The 23679-nt window shown below is 43.0% G+C and overlaps 2 protein-coding genes across 3 annotated transcripts in view; one reads left to right on the top strand and one right to left on the bottom strand.

The window, feature by feature from the left end:
- DMTF1 (cyclin D binding myb like transcription factor 1) overlaps window positions 1–18098 on the top strand; it is a 49826-nt gene extending 31728 nt beyond the window's left edge. For both annotated transcript variants that reach the window (XM_032765803.2, XM_032765804.2), the window contains 6 exons: window positions 5421–5636; window positions 8183–8268; window positions 9380–9538; window positions 10664–11047; window positions 15681–15828; window positions 16692–18098. In XM_032765803.2, the coding sequence (XP_032621694.1) occupies window positions 5421–5636; window positions 8183–8268; window positions 9380–9538; window positions 10664–11047; window positions 15681–15828; window positions 16692–16801 (1103 nt within the window). In that variant the 3' untranslated portion in view covers window positions 16802–18098. The remainder of the gene's footprint in view (window positions 1–5420; window positions 5637–8182; window positions 8269–9379; window positions 9539–10663; window positions 11048–15680; window positions 15829–16691) is intronic.
- Window positions 18099–18184: 86 nt separating this feature from the next.
- Window positions 18185–23679, bottom strand: part of TMEM243 (transmembrane protein 243) — a 23450-nt gene continuing 17955 nt past the window's right edge. The window contains exons 3-5 of the mRNA XM_075064354.1: window positions 21696–21746; window positions 20219–20323; window positions 18185–18552 (exon numbers count right to left, since the gene is read on the bottom strand). Coding sequence (XP_074920455.1) covers window positions 18430–18552; window positions 20219–20323; window positions 21696–21746 — 279 coding nt within the window. The 3' untranslated portion in view covers window positions 18185–18429. The remainder of the gene's footprint in view (window positions 18553–20218; window positions 20324–21695; window positions 21747–23679) is intronic.

The following is a 23679-nucleotide window of genomic DNA, read 5'->3' as shown; positions in this document are numbered from 1 at the left end:
CTGTCTGCCTGCTAATGTCCTTTATCCCTGTTCTCGGCGGGAGGGGCAATTGCCTGAGTCAGAGGCTAATTCAGTCTCCATGCTCATTTGTTCAGTCCTTGCTCTTGCTGTAAAAGCTTTCAGGAGGATTCCAGTTGTGGTAGGAGTTGTGTTGGTAAATGGATACCTGCCTATGACAATTATTAGTATTTATTATTTGTATTACAGGAATGTTTAGAGGCCACAACGTGAGTGGGGCCCCACTGTGTTGGTGCTGTACAAACATATGTAAGAGACGGTCCCCACCTTAGATAGTTTACAAAATAAAAAGACAAAATGAATCAACAGGCTGCAGTCCCCCTTCCAATTCCTCACTCACCAGACAGAAGGCAATTTGCTGCCCAGGGTGGGGAATATCCACTGGTATCACTGAAGACTGAATTGCGTGTCCAGAAAAGCAAAGGCCTGGGCCTGCAACTCTTTACATGTGGGCTGCTCCCACAGCTAGTTGCACTAGGAATCACAGAGGGAACAAGAAGTGAAGATGAGTGGCTTTCTAGGAGCCATGTGCCACTTTACTCACAGATGCAGTAGAAAGTTTACACTGCCGGATTGGAGGGTGAATCTGGTGTCTTGAAGCGTTTCCCAGTTGCACTGATCCTTTCTGGCCTGCAACCTCTTGTACTAGTCTGTCTTCATCTTCTGCAAGGGTGGGAGAACATTTTATTTCTCTTTGCATTGTTATATGCGAATTATGACACTAGGAATTGTTTGATTGTAATTTTGAAAAATGCAGTATTTTTTTAAACAAATACTCCAAATTTGGGGTTTCTGTAGCTTGTTTATTATGTACTTATTTTTCAAACATGCTAAAATGTTTATAGATTCCTGAGAAATTGAGTTTGAACAGAGAGTTTAATATTTATATTTTTTTTTTCTGGGTATGAACTAAAAGCTGACTAATGTGTTGACCTCTCTCTAAATAGAGATGCATATTGTTGCTTCACAAATTCATAGAAATGTAGGGTTAGGAGGGACCTTGAAAGTCATCTAGTCCAGCTCTCAACTCCTAGGCAGGACCAGGTAGACCTAGATCTAGATTATCCCTGACAGGTATTTGTCCAGCCTGTTCTTAAAAACCTCCAATGACGGGGATTCCACAACCTCCCTGGGAAGCCTATTCCAGTACTTAATTATCCTTCTAGTTAGGAAAGTTTTTCTGAATATCTAACCTAAACCTCTCTTGCTGCAGATTAAGCCGATTACTTCTTGTCCCACCTTCAGTGGACATGGAGAACAGTTTATCACAGCCCTCTGTATAACAGCCCTTAACATATTTGAAGATTATCAGGTCCCCCCTTATCTTTTTTTTCAAAGACTAAACATACACAGCTTTTTTTAACCTTTCTTCATGGGTCAGGTTTTCTAAACCTTTTATCATTTTTCTTCCTCTCTTCTGGACTCCAGCTTGTCCATATCTCTTCTTACAGTGTTGCACTTAGAACTGCATACAGTGCTCCAGCTGAGGCCTTAGCAGTGCTGAGTTGAGTGAGAAAGTTACCTCTTATATCTTACATAAGACATTCCTGTTTATAAACCCCACAATGACAGTAGCCTTTTTGGCAACTGCATCATATTGTTGACTCGTATTCAATATGAGGTCCCTTATAACCCCCAGATCCTTTTCGACAGTACTACCACCTACTTATTCCCCATTTTGTAGTTGTAGGTTTGATTTTTTTTTTTCTTTCTAAGTGTAGTACTTTGCTCTTGTCTTTACTGAATTTCAGCTTGTTGATTTCAGACCAATTCTCCGGTTTGTCACGGCTGTTTTGAATTCTAATTCTGTCCTCCAAGGTGCTTGCAACCCCTCCCATCTTGGTATCATTCTCAAATTTTATAATCATACTCTTCTCTGTCATCCAAGTCATTAATTAAGATATTGAATACTATTGGACCCAGGAACTGACCCCTGCGCAACTCCACTAGATACACCCTCCAAGTTTAACAGCAAACCGTTGCTAACTATTCTTTGAGTATGGTCTGTCAACCAGTTATGCATTCTCCTTACAGTAATTTCATCTAGAGCACATTTCCTTAGTTTGGTTATGAGAATCATGAGGGACTATGTCAAAATCAAGATAGATCGCGTCCACAGCTTCTTCCCTATGCACTAGGCCAGTAATCCTGCTAAATAAGGAAATTAGGTTGGTTTGGCATGACTTTTTCTTAACTAATCCACATTGCCTATTTCTTGCAACCCTGCTACCCTCTAGCATGTGCCAGCACCCTTGAGTTCAAAATTATTTCTGCATTTAAACAATTATGTTCATCCAAAATTACACCCTCCCCATCATGCTAAATTAAACAGCTTTTAGGGGTGGACAGGAAAACAGAAAGGAGAGAATGAAAGAGGTAGAGAAAAACATGAGTACAAGACTTTGTATTTTAAAAGGTAAACTCTGCCTGAGCCTGAGATCACTACAGTGCCTGTGTTAGGCTCTGCTCTGTATCTGCAGTAATGTTCTGCTTAACAGTAACAGCAGCAGTGAGAGCACTGAGCCTTCCTCATCCCAGCCTCTTCAATGGGGGTGTTGACTCACTCTCCTGGATTCAGATCCATGCTTAGAAGTGCATGTACTTTAGAAAATGAGATGGGAAAATGGTGTTCATGTGTCTGAATTTTTCTCAAGAAACAACATCCAGATCTGATGGCACTGGCCTATGCAATGATCAGAGAAAGCCATGGTAAAGAGCCAGTGGCATAACTGAAGCACTGAATTCTAATCCTATGCTCTAACCTGTAGACACCACAGCCCACTCAGAGCTGTGGATAGAGCCCAGTAATCCTGACTTCCAGTCCTGCCTACTCTAACAACTAGATCCTACTTCCCTTTTAGAGCCAAAAATAGAACTGAGGATTTCCAATTCCTATTCCATCCTGCTACTAGAGCCAACTCCCCTACCACATCAAGACCTGATAGCAGTGTACCACACAAAGACTAGAGTGCCAGGGTTAGGATATGATTTGTTGAAATGTCCTGGGAAAAGGGGTGTGTAGCTGTGACACTTGTGTGTCAGTTCCCTAACACCGCAAACTCCACAGGACTCTGCCAGCCTGTATTTTGCGTTGCATGTTAACACTTAGTATACCGCTGTCCCCAGACTCCCCAGAAGCAGCCCCTGGTAGTGTCTTGCCCCTGCCACTGAACATTCACAGTAATTACCAGGTAAACTGTCCCCAAAGAGACAGTGTACACACAGGTGGAAGGTTACAGTTCAGGATTATGTCATAAGAACATAAGAACAGCCATACTGGGTCAGATCAAAGGTCCGTCTAACCCAGTATCCTGTCTTCCGACAGTGAGCAATGGAGGTGCTCCAGAGGGAACGAACAGAACAGGTAATCATCAAGTGATCCATCTCCTGTTGCCCATTCCCAACTTCTGGCAAACAAGCTAGAGACACCATCCCTGCCCATCCTGGCTAATAGCTGTTGATGGACCTATCCTCCATGAACTTATCTAGTTCTTTTTTGAACCCATGAATCTGGCTTCACGACACCCTCTGGCAAAGTGACTGTGCATTGTGTGAAAAAATACTTCCTTTTGTTTCTTTTAAACTTGCTGCCCATTAATTTCATTGGGTGACCCCTAGTTCTTGTGTTATGAGAAGGAGTAAATAACACTTCCTTATTTACTTTCTCCACATCAGTCATGATTTTATAGACCTCTATCATATCCCCCCTTAGTCATCTCTTTTCCAAGCTGAAAAGTCCCAGTCTTATTAATCTCTCCTCATACAGCAGCTGTTCCATACCCCTAATCATTTTTGTTGTCCTTTTCTAAGTCCAATATAGCAAATGGAGTTTCTTTTGTGTTGGTTCCACAATGCTTAATTTACACTGGAGACCGAGAGCTAACTACCTTTCCTCCAGTCTGGTAGAAACCGGATTCTCCCTTTGTTTGGTTACAGACTTTAAAGCATTATGTCAGTAACTACCCATAATTTCTGTAGTTTGAAGGCCTACATTTCATAATGATAGTCGTGACCAGTGTGTCACCAGCTTTTGTTTGATACTTCACACAACGTTTTTATAGAAAAATTCTATGACAGCAGTATGTTAGGGGAAGCAGGTTTGTCAGGTCTGATAGGAGTTGCTGACACAGAGTAGTGAATCACCAAGGGGCCTCTGTGTCATAGTAGCTTACTTCCCTAGGCAGAGCTGGAATGGAGGCTGGTCTTTTAACACATGCCAGCATAAAACACCCTCTAGTTCAGAAGGATTGTTGTTAGAAGGATAAAAAGAGAGAGAATTTAGACTGGAGTTTGGGTTTAAACAAATATTTTGATGGAGAGGAACACACAGAGAAACAGGGAAAGAGTGAAAGAAGAACAGGGAGAAAGTCAGATGGAAAGGAGAGCAAAAGGCAGAGAAGGAAATGAATGAGACACAAGGAGAACAAAAGATGGAGAATGCAGACAGGTAGGAATTACCAGACCACTTTCCTGTCCATTCTGCTGATTGATCTATCTGATGCTGGCCTCTGCCTATCCTTTGGCTTCTTTCTCCCATATGAAGTACCAGCGATTGCACTCAAATTGTTTGTGCAAACAATTCTGATAAGGTTCTCATCTTCAGATGACAAGTCTGAAAAGCAGACATACATCTCATTCTCCCAGGATCCATGCTGGCTGTGATGTCTTCTTGAAGAAGCATCATCTTGTCAGAGGTTCAACTGAAAAAAGCAAAGCTGGGCTTCATATGGAAGGCTGCATGGTCTCTCACAGGATTCTTGGTGTCCTGACCTTGCAGATTTCTAGCCTTTCTTATATGCTCGAGCTCCCTGCCCAGGGTCTCCCTCCCAATTCCTCTCTGGCCTTTAATCATTTGAGAGAGTTGACACATGGTCTTTGTTGCAAGTCAGTGAACAATAGCTCTGACTTTAGCTAGGCAGATCAAAGAAACATGAGCCTGAGCTGTTGTCAAAACATGTTTATACTGTAAATGCTCAGGAAGATCCCCATTTCGTATGGCCACATGCCTCACCCACAGCCACTGAAAACATAATGGGATCCAGCTAGTAACTAGTTTTCAAGGGCAGCAGTAAGAGAAGCCCTCTAGTTAAGAGTTTGTGGTCCTGTTCTGTTCTTTGGGTGCTTAATGTATACCTCAACAGGGGGGAGCACTTACTCTTGTCCATATTCCAGCGAGTGCTCCCTTTGGGGTGAAAAATCAGTGATGCTCTACTTGGATGGCTTTGATTACTTTCCCAACCAGCAGCATATGCTCTCTCAAACCCCAGGGGCTCTTGAAGTTACGAAGAGTCCAACGGGTGAGACCCTCAGTTTAGATCTTTCTCAGAGATCTGGTGCACAGTGTTGATTCCAAATGCCCCTCTTCAGCATGTCTGAGAATGAATTTTCTTTTTCTCCCTCAGTGCTAATAAAAGGTCTTAAACAGCTGCATGAGAACCAAAAAAACAACCCAGGGCACCAGCTTTCAGAAAACAAATCTGGAAGTGGGTTATCAAACACTCATTCCAGTTCAGGGGTTCAGCATGTACAGATTCGAGTGGCTCACTTGGAAGAGAATGCAGGCAACTCTCCGAGTCCTATGGCAGCTTTGCAGATTCCAGTCCAGATTACTCATGTCTGTAAGTACTTGAAACTCATACTTGTTATATCCTATAATAAAACCTAAAGGTTTCTTGTTTTAAGATGAGTAGGGCCCTATCAAATTCACGGCCATGAAAAACTCATCACGGACCATGAAATCTGGTCTTTTATGTGCTTTTACCCTATATTATACAGACTTCATGGGGGAAACCAGCATTTCTCAAATTGGGGGTCCTGACCCAAAAGGGAGTTGCATGGGCGGAGGTCACAAGGTTATCTTAGGGGGGTCGAAGTATTGTCACCCTTATATCTGCGCTGCCTTCAGAGCTAGGCAGCCGGAGGGCAGTGGCTGTTGCCCAGGCATCCAGTTCTGAAGGCAGCGACCCACCAGCAGCAGCGCAGAAGTAACGGTGGTGATACCATACCATGCCATCCTTACTTCTGTGCTGCTGCCGTCAGAGCTGAATGGCTACAGCTGAGTGGCAGCTGCTGATTGAGGGCCCAGCTCTGCAGACAGCAGTGCAGAAATAAGGGTGGCAATACCATACAATGCCATCCTTACTTCTGTGCTGCTGCTGGCGGTGGCTCTGCCTTCAGAACTGGGTTCCTGGCCAGCAGCCACTGCTCTCCAGCTGCCCAGCTCTGAAGGCAGCTGCCCTCACCAGCAGCAGTGCAGAAGTCAAGGTAGCAGTATCACACAAACACACACCTACGCCCCCCCCCCCGCCCCGGCATATGCCTTTGTGATCCTGCACAACTTTTGGGTCAGGATCTCTACAGTCACAACACCGTAATTTCAAATTTAAATACTGAATCATGAAGTTTACTATTTTTAAAATCCTATTACCAATGAAATTGACCAAACATGGACCGTGAATTTTAGTAGGCCCTAAAGATGAATGAAATAAATGAAAATGTCTTACAGAATTTAGTTCTGATGCCACTCAATTGTACAGGACTGAGATTGGAAAACCTCATTCCATTCCTCTACATTATTTGATATATATCTCATCAAATCTGAATTTGTGACAAGATCTCTTTCCATAAACCAGTGGTTGTTTGCATTAATTTATATGATTCTGTGTGATTTTTATTAATCGATGTTGTAACGGAAATCCATCATTTTGCCCCAGTGCTTAATTAAGCTATGATTTAGTCATGGCTATTTTAGTAAGGTCATGGACAGTCACATGCAATAAACAAAAATTCACTGCTCGACCTTGCATGACTTTTACTATAATACCTATGACTAAATCTTGGGGGGGGGGGGGCACTGCTGCGAGGGTGCCAGAGGGTCGTCTAGTAGTGAGTCCAGTGGCAGCAGTTGCCAGGGGCTGCCAAGCAGCAGCTGCTGTGGCTGCCCAGGGGTCAGCTGCTGGGGGCCACCAACAGTGGCAGCTCCAGCCGCATGTGTGGCCAGCCGCACCAGCGGCTGCTCAGGTGGTCCCTGGGGCCAACTGCTTGGGCGGCCCTGGAGTCAGCCACACTGGCCTCTTCAGAAATCACGGAGGTCACGGAAAGTCACAGAATCTGTGACTTCTGCAACTTCCGTGACAGACATGGAGCCCTACCTTTAATTACTTGAATCATCCTGATTACCCTTTTTAAATGTTGGCAGAACATTAGCTTTTATCCAGCCCTCAGAAACTTCCCTAGTTTTCTACAATATATGGAAAGTCAAAATTAACAGTCTAGATTGCTCCTCAGCCAGCTTTTTTAAAACTTATGGGAAGCAAATTATCTGGACCTGCTGATTTAAAAATGTCTAACTTTAGCAGCTGCTATTTAATAGCCTCCTTCTTGTTCAAATTGCTTTCAGTAACCCGGTGAAACAGTCAAGCTCCTATAGTATTAGCATTTGTACCTTCAGTAGGTTGCAGCCATTACATACAATGTGATTGAATGTACTTGAGTGCATCTTGCACTTTATCCATTGGTGCACATACACATTATAGGAGGACAGAAAGGAATGCAAATACAGGGCCAATTTTCAGCTGGTGTGGATCAACACAGAGCATAACTGCATTGACTTATCGCTGATTTACACCAGCTGAGGATCTGACCTATAAGGTGGTCTTATAATTATAATAATAATAGGAGATAGGTATATCTCCTAGAACTGGAAGGGACCTCGAAAGGTCATCGAGTCCAGCCCCCTGCCTTCGCTAGAAGGACCAAGTACTGATTTTTGCCCCAGATCCCTAAGTGGCCCCCTCAAGGATTGAACTCACAACCCTGGGTTTAGCAGGCCAATGCTCAAACCACTTATGGATACTTATTCCAGAATATTAATTTCTTTAAAATGTCATTACAAACATAAATCATTAAATCCCTTGAATATCATTTTGTGTGTTAATCCCTATGCAGTTAATCATACTTTCTTCCCTCTATTTCCATCTCATGTAAGATGGCTTCTTTAAAGAGTGTTGTATTCTAGATACAAACTAGAGAACCTTGGCATTAGTACTGCAGTCAGCTTCCTTTCTCTCAGCACTGGGAGTAGCAATACTCTGCTTGACACCCTTCTGTGCTGACACATTTTGGTATACATGTGTTTTTTTTGTTTTTTTCCCTACTCCCATAGCCTCAGCTGATTCTCCTGCTGCTGCTGTTGACTCTGAGACAATAACACTAAATAGTGGAACGCTACAGACCTTTGAGATTCTCCCAGTAAGTAAAGTAGAACTTTCCTTGCAATATCACACTTATCCTTTATATGCCGTTAAACTGTTAAATGTTTGTAGTTGATTTCCAAAATGGAGGAGGGAAATTTTAATGGTGATTCTGAAGTAAACTTCTGTTACAAAATCCAGAGCAAAATATGGACCTAGTTGTAATTAGTTAGAGCTGTGAAGGTTCAATGTGAAATATTAACTTTTGTGAAACCATCTTGTAGCAGTGCGTGTTTAATATTTTTTTTTAATAAAAATCTTTCTTATAAGAGGAGTTTATAACACGAGAGACCCTTGCTGGCAAAAGATTCCCCTGTGCCTGTACCATTCATCCCATTATTGGTAGGGCACAGTCTCTCTACTATTACTGCAGTCAGTGGCAAACGTGGTTGGGGTGGGTCTATGCTGCCATATCCTCATTGAACAGCTGTAGCTAGAGTGGCCTGTCTCCTTGTCACTCCTCTCTGGGAGCAAGACCAGGAAGTCAAGAATTTCTCCTTATCTTTCCCCCCATGGGATCCTGGCATCTTTTATCTCCTCCCCATTTCCATTTGGTCAGCCAGGGCCCAATCCAGCTCCCATTTGGTCTTTCCATTGACTTCAGTGGGAGTTGGATCATGTCCCAGCAGAGGGGCAGACGAGAATTAACCCACCAGTGGGTGCAAATTGCTGTATTCTAAGTGGATTTAGGATAGCAGGACCTGCTTTTAACATTGTAATTTCACTGAAAGATGTGTGAAAAGATTCTTCATCAGTGCAGTTCAGGATTTTCACTCCAGTTAACCATGTCCCCTTGTTAACTCTTCTATCCATTGCTGAACAGGAGAGGGGACTAAACAGAACCCTCCACTACCCCATAGGAGAAAGTTCTTAGGGCAGAGAGGCAGTTGCTAAGACTACAGATAATTAGTTCTTCCCTAATTTAGCTAATTTAGTTTGTTGAAGAAAAATGAGGTTTTACAGTTACTCCAGTTAAATTGTGATAAGTAACACAGGGAAGGAGTTTTTTCAGTATGATTTCTAGCTAGTGGGATTCCATATAAGTGAGTGCGCTGACATGGTTCAGGAAGTGGGTAATCTTTGTATTGACCTTTTTTTCCCTTTCTTAGTCCTTCCATCTCCAGCCTACTGGAACTCCCGGCACTTACTTACTACAGACAAGCTCAAACCAAGGCCTTCCTTTAACACTGACTACCAGTCCCACAGTGACCCTGACAGCTGCTGCTGCTCCTGCCTCTCCAGAGCAGATCATAGTCCATGCCTTATCCGTACGTATCTTGAAGAGTTAGAATGCCGAAACATCTTGGGAAAAGGGTGGGCTAATAATTATTGTCTGTCATTCGCTGTGGTTACAGCAGATCCCTGGTTACCTCCATATGCTAAGGTTACGAAGCAGTTCCCAATTCATACACCTTTCTGACATGCTCATAACTTTCCATAATATTCCCTCTGGAGCTGAAATTTTCCATGCTCACTCTCCAGTCATTTTAAAATATTGAAGAGTGAGAATTTCCTATTTAAAAAAAAAAACTCTTCAAACCACAGGCTGCAGAAAACTTGCTGAAGTTTAAAATTTGGCATGGGCAGCATAGTCCTTGTTGGAGATTAGATCTTTGGTTGAAGATTAAACTGGTTTAAACATGTGATGTCTCCATCTAGTGGGTGGCCTGAACAAAATTAAAATCTGATACCTAAAAACTTTATTTATGGGATTTTCTAAGATCTTATCACTGAAATCTTCACATCTATGAATTCATTTATCCTCCCACAACCTTTGTAAGGTAGGGAAGTATTGTGCCTGGTTAGCAGAGGGGGAAAGCTAACAGATATTGAAAGTCACATAGGAAAGTTGTTGCAGTTATAGAAATAGTACTCTGATCTCCTGAATCTAGGACTATTATTTTAACTGTAATCACTTAGCTCAAGTGGTGTGAGCTCATGCTTTTGGTGCTGAAGGTATCTGGTTTGATCACTGCTGATGACTTTTCTGTCTCAAGTTAAATAATACTTAAGCTTATCACTTTCCTTCTTTGTTACAAACAGGAAGGAAAAAATGTTGTCTAGTAGTGAGATCACAGGATGGAGATTCAGGACTCCCCTGGTTCTAGCCGCAGTTCTGCCACTGATTCTCTTTACCTTGCTATGCCTCTCTTTATTTATTCCTCTGTAAACTAGATATAACAGTTTCAACCAAGTTGCAGATTCATTGAGTTGAAGGCCAGAAGGGACCATCAGAGCATCTAGTCTGATCTCCTATATGTCACAGACCATTAAATTTCACCCAGTTACCCATGTATTGACCCCAATAACTTGTGTTTGACTAAAGACAGGTGAAAAAGCAACAAAGTGCTAAATACTGTTTATTTTGTATCCTTTGTTAATGCTTCTTACAGCCAGAACATTTGCTGAACGCAAGTGATAATGTCACAGTGCAGTGCCACACACCGAGTGTCATAATTCGCACTGTTGCTACTGAAGACATCTCCTCCGTAACCCAGGCAGAACTTACTGTCGATTCACATATTCAGTCAGCTGACCTGACAGATCCTCCAAGTACCCTGGAATCAGACACTTTTCCACATGACATCCATCAGTCCAAGCTGAGTGATGAAGAGCAGTCTGCCTACATTGACGATGACTCCTCCAAATTCAGTGGCAGAAATAGCACCGAACTGTTAGATGGGGTGATGGTAAGAACTGAAGAAGAGATTTCAGATACAGACCTCAAACGTGAAGAGGATTCCCACTCCAATTTAACTGACACTTACGTCACTGAGGTAAGGAAGTGCATGATTAAACTATCAGAATATCTGAAACTACTGCCCCTAAGACAGGGGTCAGCAACTTTTCAGCAGTGGTGTGCCGAGTCTTCATTTATTCACTCTAATTTAAGGTTTTGCATGCCAGTAATACATTTTAATGTTTTTAGAAGGTCTCTTTATATAAGTCTGTAATATATAACTAAACTATTGTTGTTTGTAAAGTAAATAAGGTTTTTAAAATGTTTAAGAAGCTTCATTTAAAATTCAATTAAAATGCAAAGGCCCCCGGACCAGTGGCCAGGACCCGGGCAGTGTGAGTGCCACTGAAAATCAGCTCGCGTGCCGCCTTCGGCACGTGTGCCATAGGTTGCCTACCTCTGCTCTAAGACCTTGTCTACGCTACCGGGGTAAGTTGACCTAAGTTACACTACTCCAGCTATGTGAATAACTTAACTGGACTTGAGGTACCTTAGGTTAACTTATCCCATGTCTTCACTGCGCTGTGTCAACGAGAGATGCTCTCTGGTTGACTTACTTTACTCTTTTCAGAGAACTGGAGTACCAAAGTCGACTGGAGAGTGCTCTGCCATCGATTTAGCGGGTCTTCACCAGACCCGCTAAATCGACAACCATTGCATCGATTGCAGCAGCATGGATGATGGTTCAAAATAAAGACCTGATGAGAAAAAATCAAAGTGTCCTTGTGAATGTGTCAATAGTGCTGGTTTTTAATTGTCATCTAGCGTTTTAGCTGCACAAGCATTTTGTGAAGAGGCTTTTTCTGTCTCAGAACTTTGTAAACATGTTGGGAGGTGGTGGTAGTTAGATCAAGGCTAGGGTTTGGGTTCAGATTCAGTGGCACAGAAATCTCACAAGTGGACTAGGAATCTGTACTCCCCAAGTCCTCATCTTGAGGATTTTGCTTTAATGCAGGTAGGTAGCATAACATAGCGTGACCCAGATAGTATGGATCAAAGCAGTGTACTCATGGTTTATGGTTTTAGGAGATAAACATGCCAGCTATTTGTCTACCAAGTCAGTCTTTTCTTTACAAATATATTGTGTGAGCAAGGGAGAGGTGAAGTACAGTATTTCTCACAGTCAACTTTTTACTGTACTAATCTTGCTAGTGTCCTCTTAGCTGCAGCAGACCTTTCCTGACTTCTTTTGCAGGATTTGATTGGTTAAGCAGAATAGTCCAGTTATTAAATGTTCAAACACTTCAGTAAAGATTCAGTTGTGAAACAAATTACAGTCTCTCACAGCTCCACATCTCAGACGCAGCCATGAGTTTATCTAAATAAGTATAAAACTGGAGCCATTGTATAGGCTAGATTCAGGAGTGGGACACATCCGGCCCTCGAGCTCTTGCTGGGGAGCTGAATCTGGGGCTTGCCGTGCTCCCGCGTTCCAGCCGGGGAGTGGGTTCGGAGGCCGCTCCACACGGATGTCCCCCCCTCTGGCTCCTGTGTTTAGCGCAGTCACCCCTAAACTGTCCCTGCCGCAAGCGCCAGCCCCACAGCTGCCATTGGCTGGGAGTTGCGGCTAATGTGAGCTGCAGGGGTGACACCTGCGGACGGGGCAGCACACAGAGCTGCCTGGCCGAACTTCCGCATAAAAGCGGGAGTGGGGACATGCTGCTGCTTCCAGGAGCTGCTTGAGGTAAGCGCTGCCTGGAGCCTGCACCTCTGACCCCCTCCAGTGCTCCTGCCCTAGCCCGGAGCCCCTTCCCGCACCCTGAACTCCTCATTTCTGGCCTCGCCCCAACCCCCTGTCCCAGCCCTGATCCCGCTCCCATCCTCCAAACCCCGTGGTCCCAGCCTAGAGCAGCCTCCTACACCTTAAGTCGCTCAGTCTCACCCCAGAGCCCACACCTCCAGCCGGAGCCCTCCATCCCTGCACCCCAACCCCCTTCCCCAGCCCAGAACCCCCTCTCACACCTTGAACCCCTCATTTCTGGCCCCACCCGAGCCCACACTCCCAGCCAGAGTCCTCACCCCCTCCTGTACCCCAGCCCTAATTTTGTGAGCATTCATGGCCCACCATACAGTTTCCATACCCAGATGGGCCATGAATCGGAACAATTGATAGAGGTAAGTATCAAGAAATTAGACCAACTTGCATTTTATTTGGCTTGTTAGAGTTTGTTAAAGTGCACGTCCCCTTCAACAAACTGTTTTCCAAAATGACGGATATAACAGATGCTACAATTTTTTTTCTCACTCAGCCAGGAATCCCACTATAATTCAGATGGTGTTAGATTTTGTTTCTGCAAGAGAACAGATATGTACATTGAACCATCTCTCTGCTGTTCTTTATGAGCAGGATCAGTACATCCTACATACAGTCCAAAGCTACTGACTTTCCTCAATTTGCATCCCTTTCTTTTCACTTTAGTTGAAATGGATGCAATAATAAGCTTTACATTTTAGGCAGTTTGAGAGCTCTATTTTAGTCTAGTCTAACCCCCTGCTCAAAGCAGGACCAATCCCCAAGTAAATCATCACAGCCAGGGCTTCGTCAAGCCTGACCTTAAAAACCTCTAAGGAAGGAGATTCCACCTCCTCCCTAGGTAACCCATTCCAGTGCTTCACCACCCTCCTAGTGAAAAAGTTTTTCCTAATATCCAACCTTAACTTCCCCTACTGCAATTTGAGACCATTACTCCTTGTTCTGTAATCTGCTACCATCCTCTTTGGAACCTGCTTTCAGGTAGTTGAAAGCTGCTATCCAATCCCCCCTCGCTCTTCTCTTCTGCAGACCAAATAAGCCCAGTTCCCTCAGCCTCTCCTCATAAGTCATGTGCTCCAGCCCTCTAAGCATTTTTGTTGCCCTTCACTGGACTCTCTTCAATTTTTCCACATCCTCCTTGTAGTGTTGGGCCCAAAACTGGACACAGTACTCCAGATGAGGCCTCACTAATGCCGAATAGACGGGAACGATCACATCCCTAGATCTGCTGGCAGTGCCCCTACTTATACAGCCCAAAATACCGTTAGCCTTCTTGGCCACAAGGGCACACTGTTGACTCATATCCAGCTTGGATTGTCACATAGGAATCAAAATAAGTTAAGTTACCATGTTCAGATTATGAAGACAAAAATGTTAGCAATTCAAAATCAAAACTTTCAAGTCATTAGTTATGGGTAAAGATATGAAAGGATGTTAGACTGTTTAATTATTTTAGGAAGAAAAAGCAAATTGACTTGGTAATTCTCATTTGTTTATCCTCCTAGCTAAATGGAAGTTTGGGGTTTGTGCAGTTTCACTAGTGGAGATAGAGGGGATTATTTTATTCAAGAGGAGTTCTCAGGAGTAGGACTGACTCTAAAAAGGCCTCTGTAAACTTCTCTTTCTGTATAAACATTTCTCCCTGACTGCTGCCATTACGGTTGTGTCAGTGCGTGGAAGGTATGGACTCACATTGCAGGGATTTGATAACTATAGCTGGAGAAGTGCCCAGTTCCCTTTCCCACTATCCCCTGTACCTTGAGGGCCAGCTTTTCAGTTTGGGCCTAGGAGTAGCACCTCAGTGTTGGAAGGTCCAACTATGCTGTGCTTTCTGCAGGCTGCATCCTCATTGAATTAGGTACTTCATACTTTGCATTAAGTAGAGCAAGCTCGGATCTGGTCTAATTTAGTGAGGGAGGACCCAGCTATGATGCATGCATCGCATACATGTGTTCATTCGTACCCTGCTTGACAGCAGCTGATAAGGGGTAACCAGCTGGGTGGCCAGACACAAGGATAGTACTAACAAATCTGCCGAGAGGAACAGGTATTAGTAAAACTGGCTGGACCATCCTAGCCAGCCCAAGCAGTCCACACTCCGGCTGTGAATCTGAACAATCCAGCTATTTTCATTCTGCCAGTTCCAGTAACCCCTGCTGTTCTGCAGTCAGCCTTTAGCTGACAGCAGTCAAGATCACTCTTCCTTAGCGGTGCTTAGAGTAGTTAAAACTTGACAGTGAATGCAGCAGTTATAGTTACGACTCAAGGAGAAGTATCGGTAAGGTGTTAATTTTTTTCCTAACTTCCTTATTAAATTCACAGAAAGCAATTATATCTGTTGTACAAATAATTTGTGATTACAAGGCCAGAAAGGACCATTGTGATTTAGTCTGACCTCTTGTGTAAACACAGGCCATAAGACTTACTTGAATAAATTTAAACTAGAGAATCATTTACCCCCAAAAAGCCTTGACTGAAAAATTTCCAGGGATCCATCCCAACCCTTGGTAAGTTTTTCCAGTGGTTAAGTTACCCTCACTGTTAAGTTTGCACTTGATATCTAGTATGAATTTGTCTAGCTTCAAGTTCCAGCCATTGTTATATCTGTTACACTGAAGAGCCCTCTTATCAAATTTTGGTCCCCATGTAGATAAGTATTGTAAAGATGTTACATATGTCTTACCACATCTAGAAATGAGTAGCCAACATGGTGAGAAATTCAGTTTATAGCCAGTGTGAGTCACTTACAACAGTGCTTTTGAATATGTCAGTCATTTTCCATTCCCTCTAACTAGTACTAGCTGTGAAAAAGATCTCTGCCACAGCCAGCACGTAACTGTTTTCTAGAAACAAATGTTTCTGTGTTCCATTATGGATAAACATCTCACATCTTAACCTTCAATCTCTCATCATGCAGGACCTAGGTTCTCCAGCCATAGAAGAACAAGTTGATCAGTCTGCAATAGATGATGAAACTGTCCTTATTGTTCCTTCACCCCATGGTTTTATTCAGACATCAGATGATATAGACAATGAATCTGTCTTACCTCTGACAACATTAACAGGTACTGTCAGACAGATGCTTAGTGTAATTGGCCTGAAACAAGATTCTTTAGTTCAGGGGTTCTCAAACTTCATTGCGCCGTGACCCCCTTCTGACAACAATTACTACTACACGACCCCAGGAGGCGGGACTGAAGCCTGAGCCTGCCACTCCGGGCAGGGGGTCCCAACCCAAGGGCTTCAGCCCCAGGCAGGGGGCCTGTAACCTGAGCCCCACCGCCAAGGGCTGAAGCTATCAGGCTTTGGTTTCATTGATGGACAGTGCAGCTTAGGCTTCGGCTCTGGGCCCCAGCAAGTCTAAGCCAGCCCTAGTAACCCCATTAAAACCCCCCGTTTGAGAATGGCTCCTTTGGTTCAGTATGGTAATTGAATCATTCTATGCATTATAGCCTTTATCTATGGAATCTTCATATAAAACTTACCTTCCAAATCATTGCTAGTTTGAAACTTTAGAAATAAGCCTCTTCAGATGAAAGGATTTGGAAGCTTTTTTCAAAACAAGGAAGTCATGCATTCATCTGCTTTCCTCCACTGCACCAATGGTAAATGCCAACTAATTAGTTTTAGACTACTTATACTGTAGCTGGAAGAATGTTGATGGGTGGTAGCAGTTCCAGCCCTTGTGGACACCACTCAGTGTGAGGCTTGAGTTAGAGATCAGAGACTGATCAGTAATTTTTGTTGTGTGCAATTCTGTATACCTGCTTTTTAGAGGAAATTGTTTTTGAAAAACTAGAGGGTCTCAGAGTAGCTACATTAATAGTTTAATTTAAATTGATGCGAAGCACTACCTATGTGTTTTTGAGGTAAGTTTTTATAGCAGTACAATAAGTTTGAGTCCTTAACATATTATGGCTCATTGCAGATCCTATATTGCAACACCATGGAGAGGGATCACACATTATTGGCTCGTGTTTGGACAGTCCTGATTCTGAAGATTCAAAGGATGTTGAAGACTTAGTGAGTTGTCACTAAGAAGCAGTAATCATGTCTGCTTTCTAAATGAACCTGTTTGCATCATGAAATTACAGTTGCAATCCTGTTCCACCTTCCAAAGGATGTAGTCAGTCCACACCTGTAGAACATTCTCAAGTTGAAATGGCTACAGTGCACTTTTACTGCTTGCAAGACTGTGTACCTCATTTGTAAAGGGTACAGCAGCTAACTGAAGCCCCAGTCCACTGCTTTGCAGCAAGGGGTTAAAAGTTTCAGTTACACACTGCTAGGATCCACTCAGTCATTTTGACCTGGCTGTTGCCCATCTGTTGGACTTTATGCACCTTGAAAACTGGATGGAAGCCAAGGACTGTAACCCTTAGCTTATTAGTGCAGCAACAAGAATTAGTTTGCACACACTTCATGGAAAGTGGATGAGGATTTCTGCACTTCCTGGCTCTTCTACAATACAGAGTTACGACTTGTTACTTTTCCTCTTGACATTTAGCTGAGGATAGCTCAGTGACTTCAGAGGGTGTGGGCAAGAGGAGCATTGCAGAAGGGGTCTGTTTTCCCAGTTTCATTGGACGTACCAGTATTTCCAGCACATAGGACCCTAGTTACAGATGCTTACAGGGTTGTCCTTCACTGTGCCTGTTCCTGAAGAGTCCGTTGCTGGCAATGGATGGAGTTGCAGAAAGATCAAAAGTGGTTTGTTTGTTTTTTTAAGTAAAAAAATAATCACTACAGCAAGTTCAATAAAAGGGAAAATTATAAGAAAGGGAAGGCTATGGAGGTCCACCAGCATCCCTCTAAAGCCTAGAGAACAAAAAAGCCTCGAGCCTTCAGAGGCCATTCCAGGTCGGGTAGAAGGACTGCCTACCTAACTAGCTATTCTCATTACACTTCCAGCCTCTCTCTGAAGGTGAGTTGGATGCAACACATTAATATTTGGGGGATGGCAAGGAGGTGGTAGCACCCTTTGCAAGGTTTTGAAGCAGCAGCTCTGTGATAGTTTGGGCCTGTGTCCCTAAAGCAATGGAAAGCGATTCATTCGCCACTTCAGGCTCATAGCAGACACACTAGGCTGAGCAGCCTTCTAAGTGTGCGTGTGAGTGTGTGAGTGATTGTGGGGAAAATAACTACAGAAATTAAAGACTGATGCATAAATTATTTTATTTATTTCTGTAATTAGCTCTTCATAATCAGAGTTGGTCTTTCAGTCTGTGGTTTTGTTAATGTGAAATTAAGCTGTAGTTTCAACAAAAGGTTGCCTAGGGAACAGAAATAATTGTATAGTCAGTTTAAACAAAAATAAAGTATTTGTCTTATGTAACTGTAAGATGCCATTTATTTATTCTGTTACAAATAATTGCAGCATTGCAAAGATCTGTACAATAAAAAAATGCATTTTTTTCCAAAATGAAAAAGCTTGTGCCCATCTGAAACATCAGTATAGTTGGAATGTGTATTAAGTGCAAAGTTAGCTCTTAAATAAAAGCAAAGTGTCATGTCATATGGCAATAATTCTTCCCAACACGAGGGACTTTAGATATACATTTACATGAAAATCATGTACTGATTATCCCTGAACAACCCCTTTCTTCATTCCTGTCCAGCTGATTATCCCTTTTGTTTCTAAGGTGGAGCTAAGAACAGTCTTGCAATCATTTACCCACTTCATGGAAGTACAGGTTGGCACATATACATAACATGACAATAGAAAATAAGATATAGTAAATTAGATTCCTAAACTTAGGTTCCAAGTCTCCTTGTCGATACCAGTAGATCTAGAAAGGAGAGAGTGATTTTGCATTAGAAATAAAATCAGGTATTTATATGCAAGATAAACAGGCTACAGTTCAGTGCAGGAGTATGTAACTGTGAAACTAAGAAGTTGTAGGGTTTTCATTAACAGCCCCCCTTTAAATCGGACTAATGAAGAGAGCAGTTAATAGAAGGAAACCTCACTGAAAACTAAGCACTAAGAACAACCACCCACTTCTCTCTTACACCATTCTTGTGGAATGCACTTCCACACTTTAGGGAGATACTAACCACTCATGTATTGCCTGTCAGTATCACAGTCAGCTTACTTACCGTTCCTCTAGACATAAGACAGTTTCATTTTGAGAAATGTTAATTATGCAAGTAACAAGACTTGTGAGCTTGCTTTGCAAACAGTGAGGCCTGGTCCACGCTAGAAAATTAAGTTGGTTTAACTATGGTGGTTGGGGTGTGAGAAATCCACACCCCTGAACAGTGTAGTTAAACAGACTTAAGTCCTTGTGAAGGCAGCACTAGAGGTTGACAGAAGAATTCTTCTGTCTGCCTACCTGCCCCACCACCTCTCATGGAGGTGGAAGTACCTATGCTGACAGGAGAATCCCTTTTCTCAGCATAGGTAATGTCTATAGTGAAGCACCACAGCAGTGCGGTTGTAGCATTTTAAGTGTAGACAAGCCCTTAGCTGTGTCAATAAGCCATTAACATGTCAAGTAGATTTATTATTTCAGTGGTTGTCTGAAAGCTAGGAAATTCACAGTTAAACAGATTGGAGTCAAATTAAAAAAAAAAAGTCCCCCTAATGATTCCCAGAAAGTCTTTGCATACTTGAGATGCCATCTTTAACTCTACTTGCATCCCTATCCTCCCTTTCCTGTGGCAGCTCCCACCAGTACAGAAGTTAAGTCAAGTCTTGCTTGTTGTGTAAGAAGACACACCATAGCTAGGGGGGGTCTACAAAATTCACAGCTGTGAAAATCATGTCACAGACCATGAAATCTGATCTCTGGCTGCCCAGCTCTGAAGACAGAGCAGAGAGCAGGGGCTGCTGGCCAGGCGTCCAGCTCTGAAGGTTGCACTGCTACCAGCAGCAGCACAGAAGTAAGGGTGGCAATCCCATGACCCCCTGCAATAGGCTTGTGACCCCCTTTTGAGTCAGGGCCCCCAGTTTGACAAATGCTGTGGAGAGATCACACTGTTAATCATGGCATAAATAACATTTCAAGATGTGTAACAAAGCTATGAAATCTATTTATACCATGACTAACCTGCAAAAAAATGTTTTCTCTCCGTGATTTAAGTAAACCTCTAACCATAGCATAGTCTTTTGTTGTAGGATGTGACCTGTACACTCTCTGTAGCAGGTGCATAGACAAGCCTTCTGTGAATGTGTGTTAAATATTAGGATGTTGTAGCCTGGATGTTCAGGAGGGGACAATAGGAGAACAGAAGTCTGCCCCTCTGCACTCGCAGAATAAACACAATATCTATCTTTGACCAATATCCAGTGCTTTACCAGATTTCAGGTGCACATCTGTACTATAATCTACAGCTGCCCTACTTAGAGGGTAGGTGTAGCTAGTTCACTACTGTATTAGGAAAAACAAAGGATCTATTATGTACATAAAATACAACTGTGTATATTTCACAATAAATGTTGCAATTACTTACAAGTATGCCAGCAGAAACACTACACAAGGAGATGCAGAAAGCAAAAAATATATTCACTGGTTTTGGAGGTAGTTGAGGAAAGATAAAAGCACTGATCAGAGTGACCTGTACAGAGAAATACAGAGAGACTAAATATATTCATAGTGGCAAAAAAAAAAAAAAGAAGAAACCAACCACACACACACCCGGACCCACTCACAGAAGCAGTTATGAAGTGACCAAGGAAACAGTTTAGGATTCCTCCTTGGGCGTGTCTCACTACAACCAATACCCACCCAGCATGGCGAGAGGCAAGGTGGAGGTATAAGAGGTTGGAAAGGACTATGGACAGAATTTTTAAATAACTAAGTACCTCTAACCACATAAGCACAAATCCTTAGTGATTGTACAATAGTTCCCTTCCAGTGGCCCAATACAATCCTCATGTCCATGTAGAAGGACAGATGGAAACAGAAAATTCAAGGGTCACACACACAAACTTAAGGGAGAAAAAGCCATGTAGAATTCCTTATGTATTAACCAGAATAGTGCTCCTTCTGGCAGTCTTGAAAGATATCCCACTCCCAGCAGACTGTAACCATCCCTCATGGATACAAGTCTTGCCATATTATCTTGTATCTTGTCACCTCAAGAACCAGGTCCTACATAACTGGGTTTAATTCTGAAGGCCAGTCAAAAAGTTCCAACTGGCTATGTAGCATGTGGCTAGCCAAACGTTAAGCCACCTAAACCAAAAAAAAAACAAACACTGCAGCAGTGTGTCTTTTTGCAGCAGCTAATTTACTTCCAAGGTTCTGGTCATAATACATGTTTGTAAATCTTCCAAACTACTTTGCCACCTATGTTTCTACTACGTGTCTCGAAGGTGAAGCTCAAGGGAGTTCTGAGGCTGGAGGCTGTGATGGGCATGGCATTCTATCCTGGTTTTGTTCAAGGATTTTCTCTCTGGACTTTCCAACAACAGGCTGGATTCCCTGAATATTCAGACTTCAGATTCTACCCATCATGTTGGCTTTCAAAGTCAGGAGAGTCAGCGGCTACCATCACAGATCATGGAGTAGCCTCCCCCTTTTTGTGATAGCACTTGGTTCTTTCAAAAGCTGGAGGAAAGCACAGTGAGATAGCACAGCAATGGGAGCCTCAAACATGTTAAAATTTCATCCAGCACTAGGGAGTGCTGTTGAAGAGTTCCTTTCTCACATGGATTTGGGGAACTTTATTACTTGTTTTTAAAAGGACTCAGTTCCCACAAAGCAGCAGCAGAAAATAAAACTGCCAGAAGAAAATGGCATTCTCCCTTCCCTAAAGGCAAAGGGTCTCAAATGACTAGCAAGCCAGTGTGCAAAGGATGGAAGCACATGGGGCTAAAACCTGGGCCCACTCAAGGTCAGTGGAAGTTTTCCTATTAAACTTCAACAGAATCAGGATTTGAACCATAGAAAGAAAAGAAATGTAGTTTGGGAAGTGGAATACTTACTATAAGCAGCAAGGATGTTAAGCTACCAACAGCTAAGTTGATGATTCGATCCTGGAAGAAAAGGAGAAAGTAACATACTTGGTCATCTCATTTATCAGCCTAACATTTGATTAATGCGAGTATTACGATAAGATGTAGAGGCCCTAATTGAGGTCATGGTGCCATTGTACTACTGTACATTCACACAGTGTTTGTGGGGCTCAGCTCCCAAGGAGCTTACAAGACAAACCAATTATTTTTAAATTCTATCCTTCATCTATATGCAGTTCTACTTTGAAATGTAACTACATCTCACTGGAGATCTTCCACTGTGTACTGAAGTCAGCAAATCTCTCACTGACAAAGTAAGCTGCTACTCCTTTTAACTCCTACAAGCCCTGCAGAGCCGACACCATTCTGAATGAGAGAGCGGGAATCTGTTTCCTGTCCATTAACAGTGGATTTTTTATTTATTTATTTTTTAAACCACCACTTTCCTGTGTTGCTGTACCCTCACACTTGTGTACACCCACTAAAATAGCGCAGGATTGCGCACAGGGCGCGCACACGCACACACACCAGAAGCTTTATTACTAGCAATGACGGAGAGAGTCCAGACTGAGACAGGTCTTAGGTCACGTTTGTAGGGCTCAGGGAGGATCACCTACCATCTTTGTACTTTGAAACCAAGTGAGATCTGTTCCCCAAGTTAGACACCTACATGACTTGGGGTGGGGGGGGGACTTCAACTACTCAGACATCTGTTGGGAAAACAACACAGCAGGGCACAGATTATCGAACAAGTTCTTGGAATGTATTGGAGACAATTTTTTTTATTTCAGAAGGTGGAGAAAGCTATTGGGGAAAGGCTGTTCTAGATTTCATTTTAACAAATAGAGAGGAACTGGTTGAGAATTTGAAAGTGGAAGGCAGCTTGGGTGAAATGGTAGAGTTCATGATTCTAAGGCAAAGATTCTCAAACTGTGATCTGCAGACTACTGGGTGGACCACGAGCTCTATTCAGGTGGTCCGCGGATAGTTCCCTCTAAGGTGTGCACTTGGGCAGCCGCACAAGAGAATGAAGGGCCACCCACCTAATTAGTGGAGCTGCACAGGCCTGGCTCCAGTAATTGGGTACCTGGACCCTGGAGAAGATGCACATGTGAGGTGGTGACCTTGGAGGGGGAATAGAGGGTAGGTGGGAGGGGGCAGTAGGGTAAGAAGAGTGGGAGGGGGGGAATTTGGGACATGCAGGGCTGCGGCAGCCAGAGAAAGAGGCAACTTTTCCCAGCTCCAGGGCTGTGGTTACTGCGGACAAACGATGCTCCTGCCTGCCCTCAGCTCTGTGGCAGGGTAGAGACCCTCCCTCCTTACCAGTCCCAGCTCAGGTGCTGCTGTGATAGGGGAGAGGGCACATCCATCACATTAGAAAGGTAAGACTAATATTAAAATATGAGTTGTGTGCTTTTATTTGTAGAACAAAACAAAAAATTACATTTTTTTACAGTGCTTTTATCCAAAGTGCTTTACAATAGTTAGCTAATGGTAGAAACGACATTTGGAAAGATCGTTAAGTGGTCCACCGAGACCCTCAGCAATTTTCAAGTGGTCCGTGAAGAAAAAAAAAAGAAAAAACTTTGAGAACCACTTTTCTAAGGAATGATAGGACTGCAAAAGGAAATACAATGGATTTCAAGGAGGCAGACTTTAGCAAACTCGGGGAGTTAGTAGGTAAGATCCAGGGGAAGTGAGTCTAAGGGGGAAAACAAAGACAGCTGGCAATTTTTCAGACAAACATAATTAAGGGCACAAGAGCAAACTATCCCACTGCGTAGGAAATATCAGAAGTCTGGCAAGAGACCACCCTGGCTTAACCAGGAGATCTTCAATGATCTAAAAATCAAAGAGTCCTACAAAAAGTGGAAACTAGGTCAGATTACAAAGGATGAATACGGGGCCGTCCTTAGCCATAGGCAAAATAGACAGCCGCCTAGGGCACCAAAAG

Source organism: Chelonoidis abingdonii, chromosome 1 (assembly GCF_003597395.2).
Source record: "Chelonoidis abingdonii isolate Lonesome George chromosome 1, CheloAbing_2.0, whole genome shotgun sequence".
In the NCBI taxonomy this organism is placed as follows: domain Eukaryota; kingdom Metazoa; phylum Chordata; order Testudines; family Testudinidae; genus Chelonoidis; species Chelonoidis abingdonii.
Note: the sequence above shows the minus strand (reverse complement) of the source record. Positions and strands in the feature narration are given on the sequence as shown.